The sequence below is a fragment of the Rousettus aegyptiacus genome, unplaced genomic scaffold (genome assembly GCF_014176215.1).
Source record: "Rousettus aegyptiacus isolate mRouAeg1 unplaced genomic scaffold, mRouAeg1.p scaffold_m13_p_8, whole genome shotgun sequence".
Taxonomy (NCBI): Eukaryota; Metazoa; Chordata; class Mammalia; order Chiroptera; family Pteropodidae; genus Rousettus; species Rousettus aegyptiacus.
The window spans coordinates 83,678,728-83,700,329 of record NW_023416311.1 but is presented as its reverse complement, the minus strand read 5'-3'; the positions used below and the strand labels follow the sequence as shown (position 1 = coordinate 83,700,329).

Sequence of the window (21,602 nt, the reverse complement as noted above, 5' to 3'; positions counted from 1 at the left end):
TGAGTCTTCGACTTCCTTGACCAAAAACCAACTATGGTCACATAGTTCTCTCTCCTCTTTAATATTGCAAAGAAGGGTGCTTTTATTTTGATGAGGCGTCATTTCTTATTCACTTCCAAATCCTTCAGAGGTACTCACAGAGGCATGCATTGGGCGCTGGTTGAGTGCAATGAATATTCAAATCCCCAGCCTCTCTGGCAGTTACTCTCCTAACCCAGATCATGCCATAGACACTTAAATCACTCATGTTTTACGACTCCTCTTCACCTAGAAAACTCCTGTCATCCTTTAAGATGCAAGTCAAGTACTAATCTTTCTAAGTCTTCCTGACTCCGCTGCACTCTGATCACATAGCATTTGGTACTCGCCTCTATTATAATATATTTTACCATAGGAGCACGATTTTTTTGTTCTACCTCCCTTGCCCTCTGCCCCATCTCTATAACACACCCCCTAAATATTCTAAGTGTTTCACTCTTAAATGTGGTCTTTGACACATCAGCATCAGAAACACCTGGAGTATTTATTTAAAATACGGTTTTCTGGATCTCATCCTAGGCATTGCATCAGAATCTCTAATACCGGGTCACAGGAAGCTGCATTTTAAGGAAACTTTCATGGTGATTTTTGTGCACACTAAGATTTAAGAGATTTAGAATGTGATACAACCTGAGAGAAGTGACTGTTATCCATCTTTATGTTCCTAGCACTTTATTAAAAGTAAACACCCATTTTTTTTTGTCTTAACTGAGTAAATTAAAGTTCAGTATAATATTAGGAGTATATGAATCCCAGGGACTCTAAGATTTATTTGCTTTATTACCCCAGATTGGCTCCTATTTTGGTAGTGTGCTGTGTTCAGTTGATGTGGATAAAGACACCATTACGGATGTGCTCTTGGTGGGTGCGCCAATGTACATGAACGACCTGAAGAAAGAGGAAGGAAGAGTCTACCTGTTTACTATCACAAAGGTAAAAGAAAAATTATCACACCAACTTAGTTTAATTTACTTCAATATTGGTAAATGAAAAGTTAATCTGCATTTTTGCATAATAAATAAAATTTATGATTGATAAATATAATGATAATTTTCATATATAGTATGGCTTATGTTTCATCATTATGAAGATGTCACCATTAAGTTATAATTTTTAAAATCACATTAAAAAGCATAACCTAGAGCTTAATATATAGTGCATTGCCATTTTTCTATGAAAGTCTTTGAATATGGATTCTCATATAAATAAAGTTATTATAAATATACATCATTTTTTAAATATACACATGTGTACACACACACACACACAAACACATCTGTGTATTTCCCAAGTATCTTATCCAATTATTCTTTAAATGACAATAATAAGTCAAAACTACCTTGTTAACATTTTATAGTTAAAAGGACAAATCGTACCAGGTGCCTTGGAAACCTCCATATGATCCTGGATGCTTACTACATTAGTTTGTCAGGAAATTCCATTGCTTGGTGTAACATTTAGATAGTATATCCAACTCTTGGAATTTCCAATCCTTTCACATAAAACTTAGCATGCTCTAACATGGAAAAGCACAGTTTTTCCAACTTGTAGACTGAACTCTAAATCTATGCACATAGTGACATAGAAAGGTGGATGACTATAGAAGGGAAAAAAGAGAAGCTGATATTAATATAATAAATATAATGCCTAGCTATTGTGATAATGTCCTCCCTTATTTATTTAAATTAATGTAAAAATTAGCCCTTGAACAGAATCAATTAATACAATTCTAAAGCATGTAAAGAATGTATAATTAATTCAGTAAAGGGAGGGCATATCTACTGTTTGAAAATTTGACAAATCCTTCTTTCTTAAGTTTCTTGCTCTTCAACTATTCTTAAATAATTGCTGAAGGTGGGAAGATCTCCTAATGCTTTATCAAACTTAGTAACAAACTGATTTCTAGAAGATTATTATAGAGGAGAAAGACTCAACGCTGACCCAGTTTCATGGTTGAGGAGCATTACTTTCTTGTGAAGTCATGAAATATTTCTATTCTTGATTTCAAAATCTGAAAAAACAATTGTGTCTTTTACAAGGAAGTATCTTTGGGCAGAATTACTTAGCATTTCTTATAATGGAATATTAACAATCTCATTTTTCAGTTCCTATATCATTGATAATTATGTCACTGTTCACTAATTTTTAAGTAAAAATCTAAATTAAGATATTGTATTTTAGTTCGTCTCTACCTAAATTTTATTCAAGATGTTAGTAAATTTTCACCAGAAAATTTTAAAGCAAAAGGTTTAAAAATAGGCGAAGATCCTAATATTGAGGGAAAGGAGACAAAGGAATGGATACTTTCAAGTAGATTGTGTAGCTACAGTAAAGAGAATTGCATCCTTTCACCATGGTTTATGAGCAGATATTCTATGGCCCTACTTAGTAAAATTTTTACTTATAATTCAAAACATAATTAGAGAATTTTGAAATCTAGATTTATCATCCTATCCACTTTTAACAGTTTGCAAATTGATTTGGGTATCATCTGCTGAGAATTTTTATTATAAAAGTTGTGAGATTTGTTTTAATCATCTCTTTTTTTCCCTTTTGCAAGGGCATTTTGAATTGGCACCAATTTCTTGAAGGCCCCGAGGGTATTGAAAATGCTCGGTTTGGTTCAGCAATTGCAGCTCTCTCAGACATCAACATGGACGGCTTTAACGATGTGATAGTTGGCTCGCCTTTGGAAAATCAGAACTCTGGCGCTGTGTACATCTACAATGGTCATGAGAACACCATTCGCACAAAGTATTCCCAGGTAATCTGAGCTTCATGGTGATGTATTTATGTGTGAGTAAATCGTGTTAGAGCTACAGAGTTATCATGAGAACCACCAGATCCATCTTCTTATTTTGTAACTTTTTTCACTCATTCATTAACTATTTAGTGAGCTGCTACTGTGTGTCAAGGACTGTTTTAGACTTTGGAGATGCTGTAAAGAACAGGACAAAATTCTGCTCTTTGTGGATCTTATATTCTTGTGGAGGAGACAGAGGAAAAACAAGATAAATAAAATAACATGTTCTAAATAATAATATGTAAGAAGGAATTTTTTTAAAAGCTAAAACAGGGATGGGGGGTATCAGGTATTTGAAAGGACGGCAAGAAGGTCACTGAGAAGGCAACTTTTGAGTAAAGACCTGACTGCAGTGAGGTAGGAGAGGAATCAGGACCTAAGCTCGCATCAACTCCTTCCCAGCCCACTGATCTTCCATTGCTTTGTGCTGGTTTGTGATTTTTATGTTAAGATTCATGCTGTTTCTTTGATGAAAGTGTGGCTGCAAGAATGATAAACAGATAAGATAAGATGTGATTAAAAGATCAAAGAAATTTTGTGAAGACTATTGCAACCCGGGAAATGGCTATGTAGCAAATATAACGATGCCATGTAAAAGCTGCCTTTTTCCTATTATAGTCGTGCACTATAATTTCATGTCAAATTTACTCTTTCAGAAAATCTTGGGATCTGATGGAGCCTTTAAGAGCCATCTCCAGTACTTTGGTAGATCCTTGGATGGCTTTGAAGATTTAAATGGGGATTCCATCACCGACGTGTCCATCGGTGCCTTTGGACAAGTTGTTCAGCTCTGGTGAGTCAGTGAGAGCCACACAAACCAGATAACTAAAAAACGACCTGCTGAGTAGAACAGATCACTGTGCTGGTATTGCAGAAAACCACATCCATTACATAAGACTCTGGGACACATACATGCCATGTTTTACATAAAGGAAGGAATATGTTTTCTCTGGTGGGAGAAAAAAAATATTTTCCTAACATTAGAACCAAGTTTCTCATCTCTTTGTGGTGAGCAGAAGTGCATTGAAAAGACAAAGCCCTTTAATGATCATCCGGGATATTCTGGAGCACTATCTTCCAAATAGGCTTACCTCAGCGCACAGAAAGGAAGCCTCTTGAGAACGGCCTAGAACTCCTAAGCACTCAGACCACCCAAGTTACGTGCAACTTCTTGTGTAGTTGAAAGGTATTTTTTAGAATTATTAGTCATAAATAAGCAGCCATTATTTAGGTTTAGCGGACCTCTCATTGACCTCAGTAGGAGTTGAAGAGCAGGGTGGGGGAACAATAATGGATTCAAGGACAAAAATAAATATACTGGGGTGGTGAGGGAATGGAATCAGAAGAAATTGAGAATTTGATCAAGAGTTCCTAAGAAAATATAGTTCAGCCATTCATTAATTTGTTTCTGTTGAAAACTGTGCTTTAAATGTCCAGATGCATCAAGAATAGAAAAACATTACATATTGATGCTGTGCTGTTTCTGAATTTAATGATACTGTTCATAGTATCTCACTTGTGCTTTTACAGGATGAAATCCACTGTATTTATGCGTTGTTTTAATGAAATCTTAGTGTGGAAAAAATAAAACTGGAGGATAATACTTAAGACTAAAAAATAAAAAAAATATATTTATCAAATAAAATCAGTTAAAATCAATTAAGAGTAACATACCATTAGAAAAATATGAGGTGTGAGAACATAATTATATGACTGATTTTTAAACAATAAGAAATCATACCTTTCGATGAACACTACCCTATAACTGTCTTGGTAGGCTTCTTCCTTGGTAGGCTATATTCCTACTATGTTATGACACTCTCTTTAATATAGTTGATGATGGCCAAACTTTTTCTTTAAAGATGGATTTAATTCTTCAAAAAAAATCAAGACACATGAAATCAAATCAATTTTTTAAGGTTCAGCCAAGCAAGGCTAATGCCATATTGTGGTCACATTCCCATAAGGTGCAGAGACTGGTTGTTCTGGAGACCTCCTGAGCATAATTTTTAAAAAATAAGTTTACAAAAATAATTTAAATCAATCCCCTCTCTATTGGGGTAAGTGCTCAGCTTCTCAAAGAGATTGACTTAAAGAAAACATTCAGTTAAATGTTGTAGATCTCATATGTTTGAGGACAGGTTGCATTTGTTGTTTTATGACTGCTTGTCAGGGGACTTGATAGATTCATGATTAACTATCGAAATAATTTTTCAATGGACTTAAGGCCTGAAATTAAAAGAAAATGTTTTCTATGTCTTCTTGTGGTACTTTTCAAAACAGAAAAATTATTAATTATTACTCGTTGCTTTGCAAATAGTTAAAGGTGTGTGCAAGGCTTGTTATGATGAAGTACCAATTCCACTAGCCAAGGAATTCAAGCATGGGTTCTAATCTCTCACTTGCTAATAACTATTACTCAGTAAACTGGAAAGTTACTAGATGTCTTTGTGCCTTAGACTTCCTCATTAATAAAATGGAGATAATATTTTTTCTACCTCTTTCACGGGAGTGTTGTAGTTGCAAATGAGGCCATGTGTATGGGAAAGCCCTTCAGATATCGAAAGGACTAAACTAGTCGTTAGTCTGTAACACCCTACCTGAGATGGACACGCCAAGGCCATTTTCTGCCACCATCAGGGTCATGTGCCACACTTCAAAGAATCACTGCCAACCACTAAGGCAACAAGGAAACAAGCACAACCACACTCCTTAGCCCTGCACCCCACCGTGGCATCTGCTCTCTCCCCTACCTTTGTGAGATGAGTGAATATCATTGCTTCCACCTGACAAAACACAACAGGGACCATGACATTGTACTTCCTTTGCAAAGAGGCTGCAGACTCACATCCCGTGCTCATGCATGCATTCATTAAACCAAAATTATTAAGTGTGAATTGTGCTGGTAATACAGTCATAAACAAAAAACATATCCTTACCCGACATCTTAGAGCTTGAATATAAAATACTGCTTAAGTGCTTAGAGAGTGGAGAGTATAATTGGATAATGTTGGCACTGGGTCTCCCTTGAAAAGGTTATAATATGTGCATTCAGCAATATGTCAATTTATCTGTTTCCATTTATGTCTTTCAGGTCACAGAGTATTGCTGATGTATCTGTAGATGCTTCATTCACACCTGAAAAAATCACTTTGTTCAACAAGAATGCTGAGATAAACCTCAAACTCTGCTTCAGTGCAAAGTTTAGACCTGCTAAGCAAAACAGTCAAGTGGGTGAGTAGATCTAAAATAATCTGTATGGAGATAAATTTGTTTATAGAGCTTTAGTCTTAAATATAATCTATACTTTGAGTTTGTAGCCCGAAAGAAATAAAGGTCTGAACTTGAAGACATTTAAATTGCCACACAATTTAGGTGCCTGAGAATGGTTAATTAGGCTTGGAAGGCTTGTTTAGATCTCCCTCTGTCACCATCTCTAGAATGTGATCATTTTTGCTGCAGAAACGTTGTAATTCTTATGACATAATCATGGACTCTCCCAACTTTACCTTTCGAGTTTCTCTCATCCACAGGCCCCTTACATAAAACCTTGGGCACAGATTACACTGGATTACAGCCCATATTAAGTGAGAGCACTGTACGTTGGCTCTGCTATGATCTAGACAGACAGAGTGTGTTCAGTACAAGTGCCCCATATTGTTCCTATTCCTGAAAAATCAATGAGAATGAAATATTGAGAGAGAGAATACAAAACAATGTATGATTTATGCCCAGTATTTTAAATTTTCTAAATAATCCAGAGAAGTGAGTAAAAGTCTGAGACATGTTCTATCAGCAAGAAACAGTGAGGAAAACTGTGGGCAAATGTCAAACAGAAATTGTGGTCGTCTCTCTCTTGGACCAGCCAAGTCCCTTTCTGGGCCCGGGTGAGGTCCCACATCCTCTTTTCTAACCACTCTATCTCCCCTTCATCCCTCCTGAGCCAACTGTCTCCACACCCTCCATAAGTAGCAATTGATTTAGCACTTGATTAAATTCTACCTTCTTTTGTTTGCTGCTGTTTCACGATCCCCCTGCATCAGCTTTTGGCTCTGAACTTTAGAAACCTTTAGTTTCTACATGCATGTCATTAAGTGGTATAGAAACTAACGTAAAGACTGGAAATATAGAGGCAAACTATTTGTCACAATTGATACCAAGAAATAAATAGATTAAGAACAGAAAGCAGAAGTTAGATTCACATCTTGGCACACCTTCCCTATTTTCCTACTTTTCATATATATCTGGCGTTTTTCCTTTCAGGTGCTCAAACACTGACCCAACTCTGAGCAGCACAGTTCACAGCCTGCCTTATAGCATGCCCATCTGAGTAGCCATGACCAGTTGAGTCAGAAACCACTACTATGTGACCATTAAGGGTTTAGATGTCATGTGCAGCATGGTGGCTATAGTTAACAATGCTGTATTTACTATATATTTGAAAGTTGCCAAAAGAGTAGATTTTAAAAATTACAACAAAAACAAGTTATAACTGTGAGGTGATGGATGTGTTAACTAACCTTATTGTGGTAATCATTTTGAGATATATATATATATATCTATATATATATCAATGTATATATATATCAATGTATGTATATTACACACACACACACATATATTATCACTACACTTTATACTTTAAACATAAACAATATTATATGCCAATGATTATCTCAATAAAGCTGGAGAAAAAATTATTAAGTGGCTAGCCTGCCTAAAAGATTAATTTAGAAAATATATAAGCTGGCAAACTTGGCTGGCTGGTTACCTCTCCTGGTGCCGACGCATGGATTTCTCATGTCTCTCCTTTCTTTTGACTACACCGAACCCCTTCTGTTGCCACACACTTGGGAGAGGATCTCTGCTCTCAGACACTTTCCTCTCCTTCCACTCGCTGGAGGGCCTCTGGGCCTTGCTGTTCGGCATCTTTCCCTTTCAATCTTTTCCTTTGATGCCTTCAGGTCCATAGAGATAAGCCAATCACAATCATTGCTTAACTGCTTGACTGGCAATAATAGTATATAAGACATGAATTCCATGTCGACAAATTTGAAAAATGAATTTATAAAGCATATGATCTCTATTGTTTACTGCATCAGGTGCACATTCCAGTTTAAATTTAATGACATAAAAATTACTATATTGCCCATGAGACTATTTATAATTTTTACTAAGCTGCTTGAAAAAAATGACACAATATTATCATGTATACTAACTTTGTCCTAGCTACAATCATCTCCCTATCATTATTTTTCCTTTGCATTATTTTTACCACTTATTTTTAGTTCATTTGATTCCATTATATTTTATTTATGTTGACCTCCTTAAATCATTGGAGCAAGAAAAAAATCACACAATGCCTCTAATATTTTAAAAGTAACATGTAGAATTAATGTTTTTGGAAGGCTATTAACATTTAAAATATTGAAAGTAAAATAAGATAGAGTAACCCTAAATAAGGCAGTTGGTGCAATGGATAGTATCAGATTTCTCTCAATTTCGAATATGCAGTCAGCAGACTTTAGCTGAAGGTTCTGATAGTTTACACATTGGCAACTGACATCAGTTTTATCACATTTGTTTTTCATGTCCGTTTCCCTGGGTTAGTATTATCTCTGGTTTGTAGATGAGGAAATGGAGGTTCAAAGAGGTTTAATGAATTGCCTAAAGTCGGTCAGCTCACAGATGACAGAATTAGGATTCGAACCAAGTCTATCTGATTAAGAACTTATTACTGCAATATTGTATGCCTTTCCTCATGGAAGCATCTAGAATATGCCAAGCACTATACATCTTCCCTTGGAATATCTCAGTTAATCCCCACAACCGCATAGAAATAGCAAGAACATGGGCTCTGATTTCAAAATTCCCCAAATTTTATTTCTGACCATGCCTTAACTGTGTGAACTAAGGTGAATTATTTTACTTTTTAAATTCTGTTCACTATCTGAAAAACAGAGTAATATCTACTTTCCAGATTTATTGTAAAACGTATATAAAGTAACATATAAGAATGTGTTCAATTGTAGGCGCTCGATAACTGTTCCTTTCCTTTTTGTATCACTGTGTTATGAATGATGTTTGGAAAACGATGTTTGAGGGATTATTTTGACCAACTTCATTCTGTATATCTCTTGGCTGCAAGTCCACTTTTCTTTCCACTACTTTGAGCTACATTTCATTGAATCACGTTTCTTTGTACCCACAGTCATGTGTATCTAACCAGAGCTAGAATTACAAGTGTCATGGGCTATCCACAGTTCACAATCCAACAACTTAAAGACCATTTTTATGTTTCCTCAAAGTCAGAGGCTTCACCCGATAAGACACAAAAAAGCAGAGATGCTTTTTCCTTAAAAAAAATTTTTTTTGTAATAACATTTCTTCATGATTTTTATCATAGCCATTACATATAACATCACAATTGATGCAGACCTGTATTCATCCAGAGTAACCTCCAGGGGTTTATTTAAAGAAAATAATGAAAGGTTCTTGCAGAAGAATATGATAGTACATCAAGCACAGAGTTGCTCTGAGTTCATCATCCTCATACAGGTGAGGCTTCAGAGTCGTATCTTTTCATCTTCTTTCTTCTTAAAGACTGATGAATAATGAAAATCTAAAATGGAAACTTATATGGTAGAAAATGCTTGCCCTTCTAATTAATGCGTTTCTTTTCTAATTCTATGAGCAGGAAGCATATTTCCTTTATGCTAATATATATTTATATTCTATTATTAATAAGTTAGTAGCATTACATTTTATTTGAGATTGCAACTAAAATGGCTAAATATAAGATTCTTAAAGAAATCAAAGACACTGCTATATTAAATGTTTAACGGGGAGAACTTTCAGTTGACAATAAATTTTATTTTGACATATTCTTATCATGAAAAAACTTTATTCATTTTTAAGCTACTGAAAAAGGCAATCCCAATTGTGTTTTCTACTATTGGATTTAAATTAATATAAATGAAGGATGTTAAATTATGAGGTAAAAATTATTTGCTCTAATTTTATGCCATACTTACTATAATTCAAATGGATTCCAAAAATCTTCCAATAGGAAAAATGCTTCTTAGTAAAAAACTTCCAACAGGAAATTTCTTTTATAAATTACATGAATATTTCACCTTAGAAACCACATAATGGTATTTGAAAGTGTAATTTACTCAGGAACCCATTTTTAAAAGAGCTGTTTAAGAACTTTTCTAAAATATGGTTCTCAGAGTTTAAGACACATAAGAATTGCTGAGGAAACTTTTACAAAATGCATATTCTGGGTCCCCACCATTTTGCAGTTCAAAGGTCCAGGGAATTATGCGGGTTTAAGGGGCAGCCCCAGACATTCCTTATGTAGATGGATGGTGCAGAGACACAAATGTTAAGTATATGAGTTAATACTTAAAATGAATTAAAATCAGTTGAGTCGCTTATTGTTCAAGATGCAGGTTTTTAATCTGCAGAGGCCTGGACCTTCTTGGTTATTAAGGAGCCAATTATACAGATTATTTAGAGAAATAAAAGCTGGTTTCCATTCTTCCCTATCTTGTGCTAAGTGGTGGATCAAATTAGACATGTGATCCATTGTTGGGGAATGAAGACAGCCTGGCTGTTCATTTGTAGATCCTGTTCACTCCCGTGTGCACTCGTGAAGTTTTTAGAAGGTATGTGTTACTTCGGTCAGCTAAGAGACATGCCAGTTAACACGTCATATTAGATATCAGTACCAAAGTCCATCCTCTGTGCCAACCCTGCAGCCAAGTAAGGAAGCATTGCCTTGGAGTCAGGAAGCCATCTTAGTAGTCAGGCCCCCCAAAAGGCTCAAGACAGCAGTGTGTCCTGCCTGTGAATGGGCTCAATGATAACAAAAATATCACTTCTCAGGAGAAGGCAAATTCAATTTTTAGTGTTTATCATTTGTACAATGTTCTTTCCTGAAATGACCTGGGAAGATGTTTGCGAGAGGACTGCTGGATGACACTTGCAGCCCTGTTTTGGCATCTTCACATTACAGAGGGGACCATGACTCCTGGAATGCTGCAAATCCCCCACCTTCTATACTAAATGCAAAGTGAAGAAGTGGTACTTGTAGCTAGGTAGCGTTGGCTTTGATGACTGTTGAGCGATTCTCTCATCACCTTATAGGGCAAAGAGCATTGCAGCTTCTAACACCTAGAGCCAGGAGTTGGAGAACCTGGTTTCGGATGTGGGCAACATCTTTATCTGGTCTCATAAAACAAAATTAGGTTCTGACTAAAGAAGGGAGACTCTTGTCCACTGCCTGACAAGCAGCCCTGAGTACCCTGCCCTTTGAGTTCCAAAGATGTGGTCAGGACAGCTGACTCCTAAGTCTTGGCAGTAGGACTTAAAAGGACATAGCCAACAACTCAAAAGCCAGGCATAGGGGCCTTCTGAGCATTAAAACCAGGCATATCGCCTAACTATTTATAATTACTTGTGTGTAAATAATGAGATTGCTAATGAGCTTAACCAGGAATTGCTGCTTCAGATGTTTACTGAACCTACATCTTTAAGTTTCTTAGTGGTGGGAGGCTAAGAGCAGAATTGGGGCAGAGAGAAGAAGCAAGAGTCTTGAAAATTCAAAGCAAGGATATTCTACATAATTGAGAGTAGACTATGCTCTTGATTGTAAACACAATTGTGGTCATCTTCTTGTTTTGAAGCTGCCGTGCCCTAATAAAGTGTGTGTGTGTGTGTGTGTGTGTGTGTTTTAGGAGCCCTCTGATGTTGTCAACTCCTTGGATCTGTGTGTGAACATCAGCCTGGAAAACCCTGGCACTAGCCCTGCCCTTGAAGCCTACTCTGAGTCCGCCAAGGTCTTCAGTGTAAGTGCAGTTTGCCTCTTCTAGAATTCAGACTGACTAACCAAAGTTTCATAGTCACTGCAGTAGTGTTTGAAAGATACTTAGAACATAGCCTTTTAATCGTTAATTTTTTAAATGAAATATAATTACTTCTGTATAAAGGTCATCAGCATGTAAATTCCATGAAGGTGGAGATTTTTGTCTCAGTTCATTGCTCTGTTCCCAGCCCAAAAGGTGGTCCATAAATATTTGTCGAAGAAATAAATACCAAAGAAGCAAACACCTTGTGCTGATGAGCTCCTTAAAAAATAAAATGTTACCAATACCTCTGCATTCTCTGTATCACTCCCCACCCCCATCAGATCCGCCTCTTCTTGCTCCCCCAGGCAAGATCACCATGAATTTTGCATTTATCCATGCTTTTCTTTCAGATATGGCTAAAGATGCACATATTCCTAAAACAATATTTAGTTTGTCATGGTTCTGAACTTTATGTAAATAGAATAATACAGTATGTCTTCTTCCCCAATCTGCTTTTTTAACTCAAGTGCAGATGACTGGAATTGTTCTTCCTTTTTTGTAGATCCCTTTCTATAAAGACTGTGGTGATGATGGAGTTTGCATATCTGACCTAGTCCTAGATGTCCAACAGCTGCCAGCTGCTCAGTAAGCTTTACTTTAAAACTCATTGTAAATGTAGAAATAAAAGACATATTAGATTATGTTACTCAAATGAACACTATAGAGATTTTTTCTGCAAAAGAAATATCCATAACTAATAAATATCTTTAAAATCTAGCTTTCAATTTCTACCATCCATATAGTAGTAAAACAATAATATAAAACCATTAGTATTTGATGATTCCATCCCCTTCAATGTAATTAAAAGAGATAACCAAGAGCATTTACTTATTCCTTGTCGATATCATTTTACAATGAAGATAGTTTGTTATTAAGGAATATTGCAAATAAATCTAAAGAGTTTATATTTTTTGATGAGTGAAGTGTTTGAATACTGGCCTTTTTTCCCCTTAATGATTTCCCCTCCCCCCTCTTTTCTCCTTTTTTTAACAGAGACCAACCCTTTATTGTTAGCAACCAAAACAAAATATTAACATTTTCAGTAACACTGAAGAACAAAAAGGAAAGTGCATACAACACTGGGATCGTTGTCGATTTTTCGGAAAACTTGTTTTTTGCTTCCTGGTCCATGCCGGTATGTGATGACATCCGATGGCCATTGTGTCTCCTTCTCGTTGTCAATTCCTGTCTTCCTTATACTTGAACATCTCCTCTCTGTTGTCTGAAGAAGCACTTAACTGTGATCATCATCGTTAGGGAAGCACTTTAACTATGATCGGTCCTAACCTTATGGCTCCCAACTAGTTAAACCTCATGAGAACATAGCCTGGGTCTGTAGCTAGGCCAATTCCGCTTCACAATTTGGGTCAGTTTTTCCTTTGCCCTGAGACTTGCAGTAGTGGCCAGATACTCGTGTAACTCTTCTTAGCCATCTGTGTGATGAGGCTGCCGTGGTGGCGCACAGATGCTATGAGCTGCACTTGCTCTGAAGAGTTAGGAGTCTTGTGGCTGCCAAGATGATGCATTCCAGTGAGGTCAGTTAATCAAGTTGATCACTATACCAGGAACACACTTGACCATGAATGCTCCCTGGTCCCTCCTCAGCCACTAGGCAATGAAAAGAAAAGGAGGGGAAAACTGAGATTTTCCAAATTATCTACCTACTTGGTGAAAGAATTTTAAAATGTTTTCATCCAGTATAAAGTCAATGTGAACTTAATAGATGTGGTATTCTAACCCTATTCTCACTCCAGTGTTTAAATTTCCTGTGCCAAATGACAACTTATTTTAAAGAGGAAAAAAAAAAAAAAACCTGTGGAAAGCTAAAAAGGAATCTTTGTATTATTTAAAATATACACACCAACATATGATTTTGTTTTCTTCTCATGAAACTACAAATTTCAAATATATTAAGAAAAAGGTTGTATTAAAGACAGCTTTTTCTGAATATTAGATTAAAGTTATTTTGTGCTTCTGAAATACAAGAACTATGATTTACTTCTGGGGGAAAATTTGAGTATTTGACCTCTCCTCTGGCTTGTTGGGTGTCCTGCTTAGCAACAAAAATTGTATGTTAGCCACCTGGACAAATGCATGATTTTCAGTTCTTGGGGGGCAATGAATTACTTCAGCATGAACCAATCTTGCACTGCTAAAATGACCGTGTGGCTCATACATCTCTCATTACGGATATGCACGCACACTCACGTTATGTACTAATTGATCATGGTTTCCTTGGTCTTATTCAGGTTGATGGGACAGAAGTAACATGCCAGGTTACTTCTCAGAAGTCTGTTACCTGTGATGTAGGCTACCCTGCTTTAAAGAGGAAACAACAGGTACAACTTGGATTTCATCCTCGAACCCACTGTAGCCCCTGCCTCCTCAACACGAGTGCTAATTCACCAACACACCATCTTCTTCATCACGTATCACCATTTGATAGGCATCACACACTAACTGGCTGCATATTTGGAGGAAGTTTTAGAAATGTGAATGTTTTCCATAAGTTATTAATAAAAAATGGGATTTCCCCTATGTAGTTCATTCTAAAAATAGCACATAAAATACGGAAATTTCTTTTTTTCTGAATACTTTGAGCAACACTGGTCAAAGTGCTGTACACAGAGTCCCAGATGTCATTTGTTAACCCTGGTAAGCAAATTTCATTCAGCACAAAGCTTTCAAATTCAAACAAGTATATATGTTCCTGTGATGTGATGACTCATATATGTAGATTGATAAAAAGATGTTCCACGAATTTGCAAGTTTAAGGTATATAAAATTCAGAATTGAACTGGAGTGAGTTTACTTTTAAGGGAAACTTTTTTTTTTTTTTCATCTTGGCCCCTGAGTTCGAAGTACCATAGACTGATGAATTTTAATTTTGTGTATAGGTGACGTTTACTATTAACTTCGACTTCAATCTTCAAAACCTTCAAAATCAGGCATCTGTCAGTTTCCAAGCCTTAAGGTAAAACATAATGAAGTCATGAATACATGATGATGGCTTTTATAATATTTCTCTTTAAGTAATTTCCTAATGCTTGTTTCTATAGTGAAAGCTACGAAGAAAACAAGGCAGATAATTCCGTCAGCCTCAAAATTCCTCTGCTGTATGATGCCGAAATTCACATAACAAGGTAGGTGAAACGGTGGGGCAGCCTGCAGCCACCGACATCACTCTGGTTCATGACACATTTGGCTCATGGCTACACGAATCCTCTATATGCTCATTCTTAACTGGAGAATTGAATAAAATAATTTCCCCCTTGTCAACTAAAACAGAAGTTCAAGGTCAAACTGTTCCCGAGGGGAGCCTTGAGCAACTCTTTAGGTTTTTTGACCAAGGGTGACGCCAGAAAGGCAGAGGAATAACCCTTCCGTCACATGCCAAGGGGAAAGCCCTGCAGGCCCTACGGGAGCTGCACCCCGTCCCAAGTGTCCAAACAGAACTCTCAGGGCCCTGAGAATTGCCACCGCTGTCTTCTCCACGCCTCTTTTCCCACTGTCTGTATGCAATCTCAAGTGGTATTCCCACTCCTGGATGTTGAAGCTGCAGGCACAGTGCTTTGCACATAGTAGGTCCACCACAAATATTGAATCTACTCTCAGAAAAATTAGCTGGAAAATTCCTGACATAACAAATTAAGAATTTCAAGAGGAAATGAAGTATTTTCCAAAGGAGGTCATCCAAGAAGAATGCTTTATTCTCTTTTCTTGCCTGCCCAAGGCAAGTAAAACAGAGCGCTGGCCAAAATGGTTCCAGTTTGATGCCAGTTATATTGAATTGCTCAAAGACACAGGTGTCTTGAGAAGTGAGTAGCATGAAAATACCACAGGTGCTAACAGGTTGGTATCATCACCTTCACCCCTACTTAGAAGTGAAGTGGTTTCATGGACACAGATTCACGGGCATAGCTCTGCAGGTACACAGGCTGCAGCTGATGCCCACCTCCACACCTGGGAACCAGAGTTCCCTACCCAATGAGGCACTAAGGCAGCTTCCCAGCACAGATCAGTGAGCCCTAACAACACACAGCAGCATTCTCCCAAGAAGCCAGGCTGCCAAGTTTCCAGTGAGAGCAGATTTCTCTAACTTCCATCATATCACTCCAGCCCCTACAAGCATGGAATATGTAGATCATCCACTAGATCACTGAACAAAAACAAAAAGGAAAATCTGTCACTATGTCTAGGGCTTGAGACACATGAGCAAGGATGAAAAGAATGCTTCTGTACCAAGTGAGCTGCAAAAAGCAAAAGCAGAAACAAAACATAGTCCAAGTCCTCCATCCCTGAAAAATTAATCAGAAACTGCATATTTTAAAGGACCCTCAAATTGCTAAAATAAGCAATTCAAAACAAATGAAGCCAAAGAGATCGAAAGTACCATATTACCTGAATTTTTTTCTTTCTACCTATATTGATTCTCTCTCATCCTAAATGTTTCTCTTAATATAGACTTGAGTCCACTCTTCACCATGGCCAATTTTTCAGATATTTTAAAATTAAATAAATATAAGGTTGAAGTGGGACTTCATTTTTACTACCAGATTAGCTATTTATTTTTGTGATGGTAAACTGGACTATAAGACAATCTGATGTTCTTTAAAAAATATCATACAGTTTGAAAAACTAACATGGAGAATTTTCAAGAATAAAGCTAAAATGGCACTCAATCCTACCACCTTGATAATTCCTCTTGATGTTTTTAAAAAAGGCATTAAATGTACATGGACAGAAAATACAAACATTATAGAAAGATGCAAATGGAAAATGAAATCATCCCTCCCCACCTCCTCTAGTCATCCTAAAGATGACTAACTTAACTGTTTTCAGAATACCTTCCAGATATTGGGTTTGTTTATCTATAAGGATACATGCATCTCTGCATCTTTCTCTCTCTCTCTCTCTCTCTCTCTCTCTCTCTTCCACCGCCCTCCCCCCACACACGCACATACACATTTTATTTACCCAAATAGAATGATAAAATTTTTCTGTACCTTCCTTTGTATGTAATCCTAGAGAAATTCATATCAGGACATACAGATCTAACTTGTCTTATCCCTGACTGGATCATAATTTATGTAACCAATTTAATATTAATGAGATATTTGGTTGTTTTGCATTTTTATTTTGTTTTGTTTAACCATCAAGACGCTGTAAAAAACAATCACATTTTTAAACAAACATCTTTGCAAGTTTTTTGAAACAAAGTCCTACCTGATTATTGAGTGTATCCCTTAGCAACCACTTTCATATCACATAAATGTGCAGTTATACTGTGCATATGTGATGAGTGGAAATAGATGATAATAGAATTATTTCTAAAATAAGATCCTCTGAGTATTTATTGATCAAAACTTAAGTAACTTAAGGAACACTTAAGTAACAAATGGAAAAATGTCATCTCTTTAAAATGCAAAAGTAGAATATATTAGTGAACTTAGAAACTGGCTGTACTTAGGGGCTCACACGAGATCTCCTGGTAAGCAAAGGGAATAATTCATGTGCAGACAGCCAGGTTTTCTGTTCCAAATCCTAGTCAGTGTTCCCATTTTCCATGTAAAGCTAACAGATCATTGTTTCCTCTCCTATATATAATCTTGACAGATACATCTATTTACGTCTATGACATATTTTCCTTTGGAGAACTTGGAAAGTTTTTTTTTAAGGAGCCATAAAAAAAGAAGGCAAGATTTTAGCAAAGAAAAAAAAAAAACCCCTCAGAAAATGTGTAGTCCTTTTTTTTTTCTTTCTTTCTTTCTTTTTTTTTTTTTTTTTTGGAAACTAGAATCAACATCCTATAATTAGGATAAATTTTCTGGTGGGAGTGAATACTGCTTCTCAGACTCCTCACCGTGCTACCTGCTCCCCAAACCCACCAAAGCTCTGAGGAATCCAGCCTCAGAGCCCATAAATGAGTGAGGAGAGGGGAGATTATCCAGTTACATTCCAGTCCAAGTTGTCCTGTAGGAGTTCCTCCTACCTGGTCATCACTTCACTTGCAAACCCCAGCTAGCGGTCCCAAGCAAAGGGTCAAAGCAGTCCAATGCCTCTAGGTCTAGTCTAATAAAACCTCTGGGTCAGCAGTTGTATAGGTAGTCTCTACACTGGTATGGAAACAAACTGATCAACCCAGTTGAGACCCAAATCATCAGAGCTTGTTTAGAACTAGAGAAGAAAAGGGAGAAGAAACAGCAAAGAAAAATATATGTCCTGTTTCACAGGCACCAAGTAAAGAATTCTGCCAGAGCTAATGCCCAGTGTTCTAGCATTGTATTTCAGCCATATCAAGTGGAAAATCATCTGGCTTATAAATGCACTCATCCAATCAACAAGAACTAAGTGTCCACAGTATCAACACACCAGTCAATATAATAGCAATTTGAGAAGAGTTCCACTATCAGTTCTAAAGTAATACATTTGTACTTATTTTAGAAACTTTACAACTATAGACACAACACAAAGATTCTCAGCAGCAGAAAGATCATGAAGGGATGTGCTTGGAAAGGAATTTGTTTTAGCTTTAGAAATGTACACTGGACCATAAGCTCATAAAAAGCATTTGTTTTCATTTAGCATTTTTGTACCTAAATGTAAAGTGTTCTATTTGTAATATAAGCTAAAAGATACTTAAATAAAAGAAGCATTAAGCTTCACGAACAATAGCAAAACTAAAACATTTGGCTTTACAAACATCTTCCAACAGATCTACCAACATAAGGTTTTATGAAGTTTCCTCGGATGGGAATGTTCCTTCTATCGTGCACAATTTTGAAGATATTGGTCCAAAATTCATCTTCTCCATTAAGGTCAGTAAGCCTGTCACAAGGATGGGAAATCAGCAGAAGGGGAAAGAAAAATGAGGCCAAGAAGAGAAGAAAAAAGTAAAAATGAGTTGAATTATATAAGAGATTCTCAAATTTGAACATGCAATAGAATCACCTGGAGGACTTATTAAAACACATGTCACTGGGCTCCATCCCCAGAGTTTCTGATTCAGTAAGTCTAAAGTGGGCCTAAAAATGTGCATTTCTACTAAGTTCCAGGTGATGCTGAAGCTGCCCTACTTTGAGAACCACTAAGATAAATCAGCTAAGTAAAGGTCTGGGCTTTGTGCATAGTTATGTGTCCTGGATAAGGATAATTGACATATTTTGAAAGAAAATGTTCAATATTAATCAATAGAACATTAACATAATGGTATTACCGTGGACAAAAGTCTCTGGAATTTAATTAGTATGCCAATTATCCTTGAACACCACTTCTATATAAGAAGCTTACCATTTGTATACAAATATGTATTTTGTACAGTCAAGCTAAATAATATCTAGAAATATTTTAAAATCAACTTTTATTGTCTATTAGTATAAACAATTATTAATCTAAAGATTGTTATCAATTAGAGAAATTCATTCGTGATGTAAACTTTGGACAGTAAGAATTCGTCCACAACCCTGAGTCTATACAATTTTGGGGGTACATTTCCTACTGGTCTGTTACATGTTTGCACCTTGCAATTTGGTGATTAAAAAAAAAATCTTTAAGAGTTTTGATTTATGATCCAGATACTGGAATTTAGAAAATATGCATGGTATTTGGCAACTACTTCTTTTATGAAACATTTAGTCAATTAGTAGTAACAATAACATAACATTCATAGAGAGTGTAATAAGTATCAGTCTTTGTGACAAGTGCTTTACTTATGTTGACCCATTTAATCCCAGATTATGAGATTGGTAGGGTTATCATTCTCATAGGTGTTATTTAAAATGTTTTAACAACCAGTAGGGCATGAGCACTGACCAATTAGAACAGACTCCCCACCAATGAGATGAGACGCTATAGATGCTAATGAGTTGCTGGTTATTTTACAAATGAGAATTACAGAAGCATAGAGAGGTCACAGGTCTTGCCCAAACCACATTACAGATGGTGGATGCTTTTAACCATCTCCTAAGTCACAAATTACTTACTAGTTAAAGTTGTAGATGTTGAGATTTTTCCAAGAGGTGAAACACGAAGACCCAAAATGTGACTAGAAAGTACTGACTCACTTTCTTATGGACGCAATCCTACCACTTAACAGTGCCCTTCATCAACACAGGGTATTGGTCACTTTCTTTGCAACATGCACATGATGTAGCAAAAACCAGAATGTTTCCTTCTGCACTGTGTAGGTGACAACAGGAAGTATTCCAGTAAGTATGGCATCCGTCGTCATTCGCATCCCTCAGCACACCAAAGAAAAGAACCCACTGATGTACCTGACTGGGGTACACACGGATCAGGTAAGGGCACCTGACTTGCCTATAAAAATAAGCACTTTCAATATGGAAACATATCTGTAAGGTAGGGGCGATCATATCTGACATCTTACAGATGGGAAACCAAGAAGATAACCTCTACGCATCCTGGGTGCTGATTAACTATCAGTTAATTTTATATTAGAAGCAGAATATTGTTAAGAAAACAAATGCCTGAGGCTGGGGATTTAAGAATGGCAGAAATTATTCATAAAGCCCCATCTTGGCCCAGTGAAGATCTGACCTTTTTAGAGCCCTGTTCACAGACAAGTTCGTTGACTAGTAAGGGAGAGGTTAAACCCACAGTGGGAGAGAAGCTGGTCTACACTGCTGTGATTAGTAGCTAGTCTTCAAGCCGTCAGCCTGGAATTTCAGCCTATAGTACTCAATCCTGGCTGCTCTTTTTAATCACCACAGCTGCTTTTTAAATACGAGATGCCCAGGCCCACCCCAGGCAGTTCAATCCGAATCTCTCTGGCTAAGGCGCCAGCACTGGTGTTTGTCTTTAAAAAGCCCCCTGGTGGTTCTAACATGCAGCCTGGGTTGAGAAGCACTGCTCTTGCCAATCCTCTGCCATTGGCTCAGTCGTTATCTAGCACCTGCTTAGCTAGTTCTAATGTGATTCCCGTGTTGTGCGTAGCTGACCACGGGAAATCGAAATCCGAAAATGTTCCACAAAAAGAGAACCCTGAATTAAATCACTCACAGTCTACTGTGATTGCAAATTTGTCTTCATCACAAGAAGTGTGGCTAGGTCAACGCAGCGAAGGAAGCTAACATCCCTCCCCTGTCCCGACATGTGACAATAGGATTTCCTAACAGGTCGGAAGGAACATCATAAACTGTTTTGCTTCCTAAGACTGATTTGATGTTTTTGTTTGTTTGTTTGTTTGTTTGTTTAGGCCGGTGACATTAGTTGTAATGCTGAAATAAATCCACTGAAAATAGGACAAACGTCTTCTTCTGTATCTTTCAAGAGTGAAAATTTCCGGCACGTGAAAGATTTGGTGAGGACAGGTTAATGGGGTGACAGTTTCCCTTGGAGGTCTTTGTTTATTTTGGCTGGAAATCAAAATCAAAATCAATTCTTTTCTCCTGCCACTTTATATCATAGAACTTTCTTATTTTGCCTTTGATGGGCAGTATGAATCAAGATTTAGAAATACATGCTCATATCTGTTATTGGAATTATTTATGCCATCATCATAAAACACATGTTCCAGATTTCATGAAATCGAAAGGACTCCATGTAAAACTGACTGTTTTTGCGCTGTGCATTTTGGAAACACTGCAGGGAACCGTGAGGGAACTGGGCATGCGCTTTGGAGGAGAAGCGTCTTACAACCCCTTCCCCGTAATCGCTGGTGTCTTAGTTAGCTGCTAAAATGCCTCTGGCCACCTTTTTCTGTTTCTCAATATTTTATTACCTCTTGCTCAGACTTATGCCTTCTTCTTGGGGAAAGAGAATTATCTACCCTCTAGCATGGTGCTTGGCTCATATTAAATATTTAAATGAGTAAACATGTAGAAAACAGC

At 36.9% G+C, this 21,602-nt stretch overlaps 1 protein-coding gene across 1 annotated transcript in view; it reads left to right on the top strand.

Annotated features, from left to right (window-relative positions):
• Positions 1–21,602, top strand: part of ITGA2 (integrin subunit alpha 2) — an 82,869-nt gene that overhangs the window by 49,908 nt on the left and 11,359 nt on the right. Inside the window, exons 13-26 of the mRNA XM_016142367.2 lie at positions 829–972; positions 2,600–2,803; positions 3,499–3,635; positions 5,937–6,076; positions 9,249–9,400; positions 11,584–11,694; positions 12,257–12,339; positions 12,748–12,889; positions 14,004–14,093; positions 14,652–14,728; positions 14,814–14,897; positions 18,470–18,572; positions 19,941–20,051; positions 20,969–21,073. Of these exons, the coding sequence (XP_015997853.2) occupies positions 829–972; positions 2,600–2,803; positions 3,499–3,635; positions 5,937–6,076; positions 9,249–9,400; positions 11,584–11,694; positions 12,257–12,339; positions 12,748–12,889; positions 14,004–14,093; positions 14,652–14,728; positions 14,814–14,897; positions 18,470–18,572; positions 19,941–20,051; positions 20,969–21,073 (1,683 nt within the window). The remainder of the gene's footprint in view (positions 1–828; positions 973–2,599; positions 2,804–3,498; positions 3,636–5,936; positions 6,077–9,248; positions 9,401–11,583; positions 11,695–12,256; positions 12,340–12,747; positions 12,890–14,003; positions 14,094–14,651; positions 14,729–14,813; positions 14,898–18,469; positions 18,573–19,940; positions 20,052–20,968; positions 21,074–21,602) is intronic.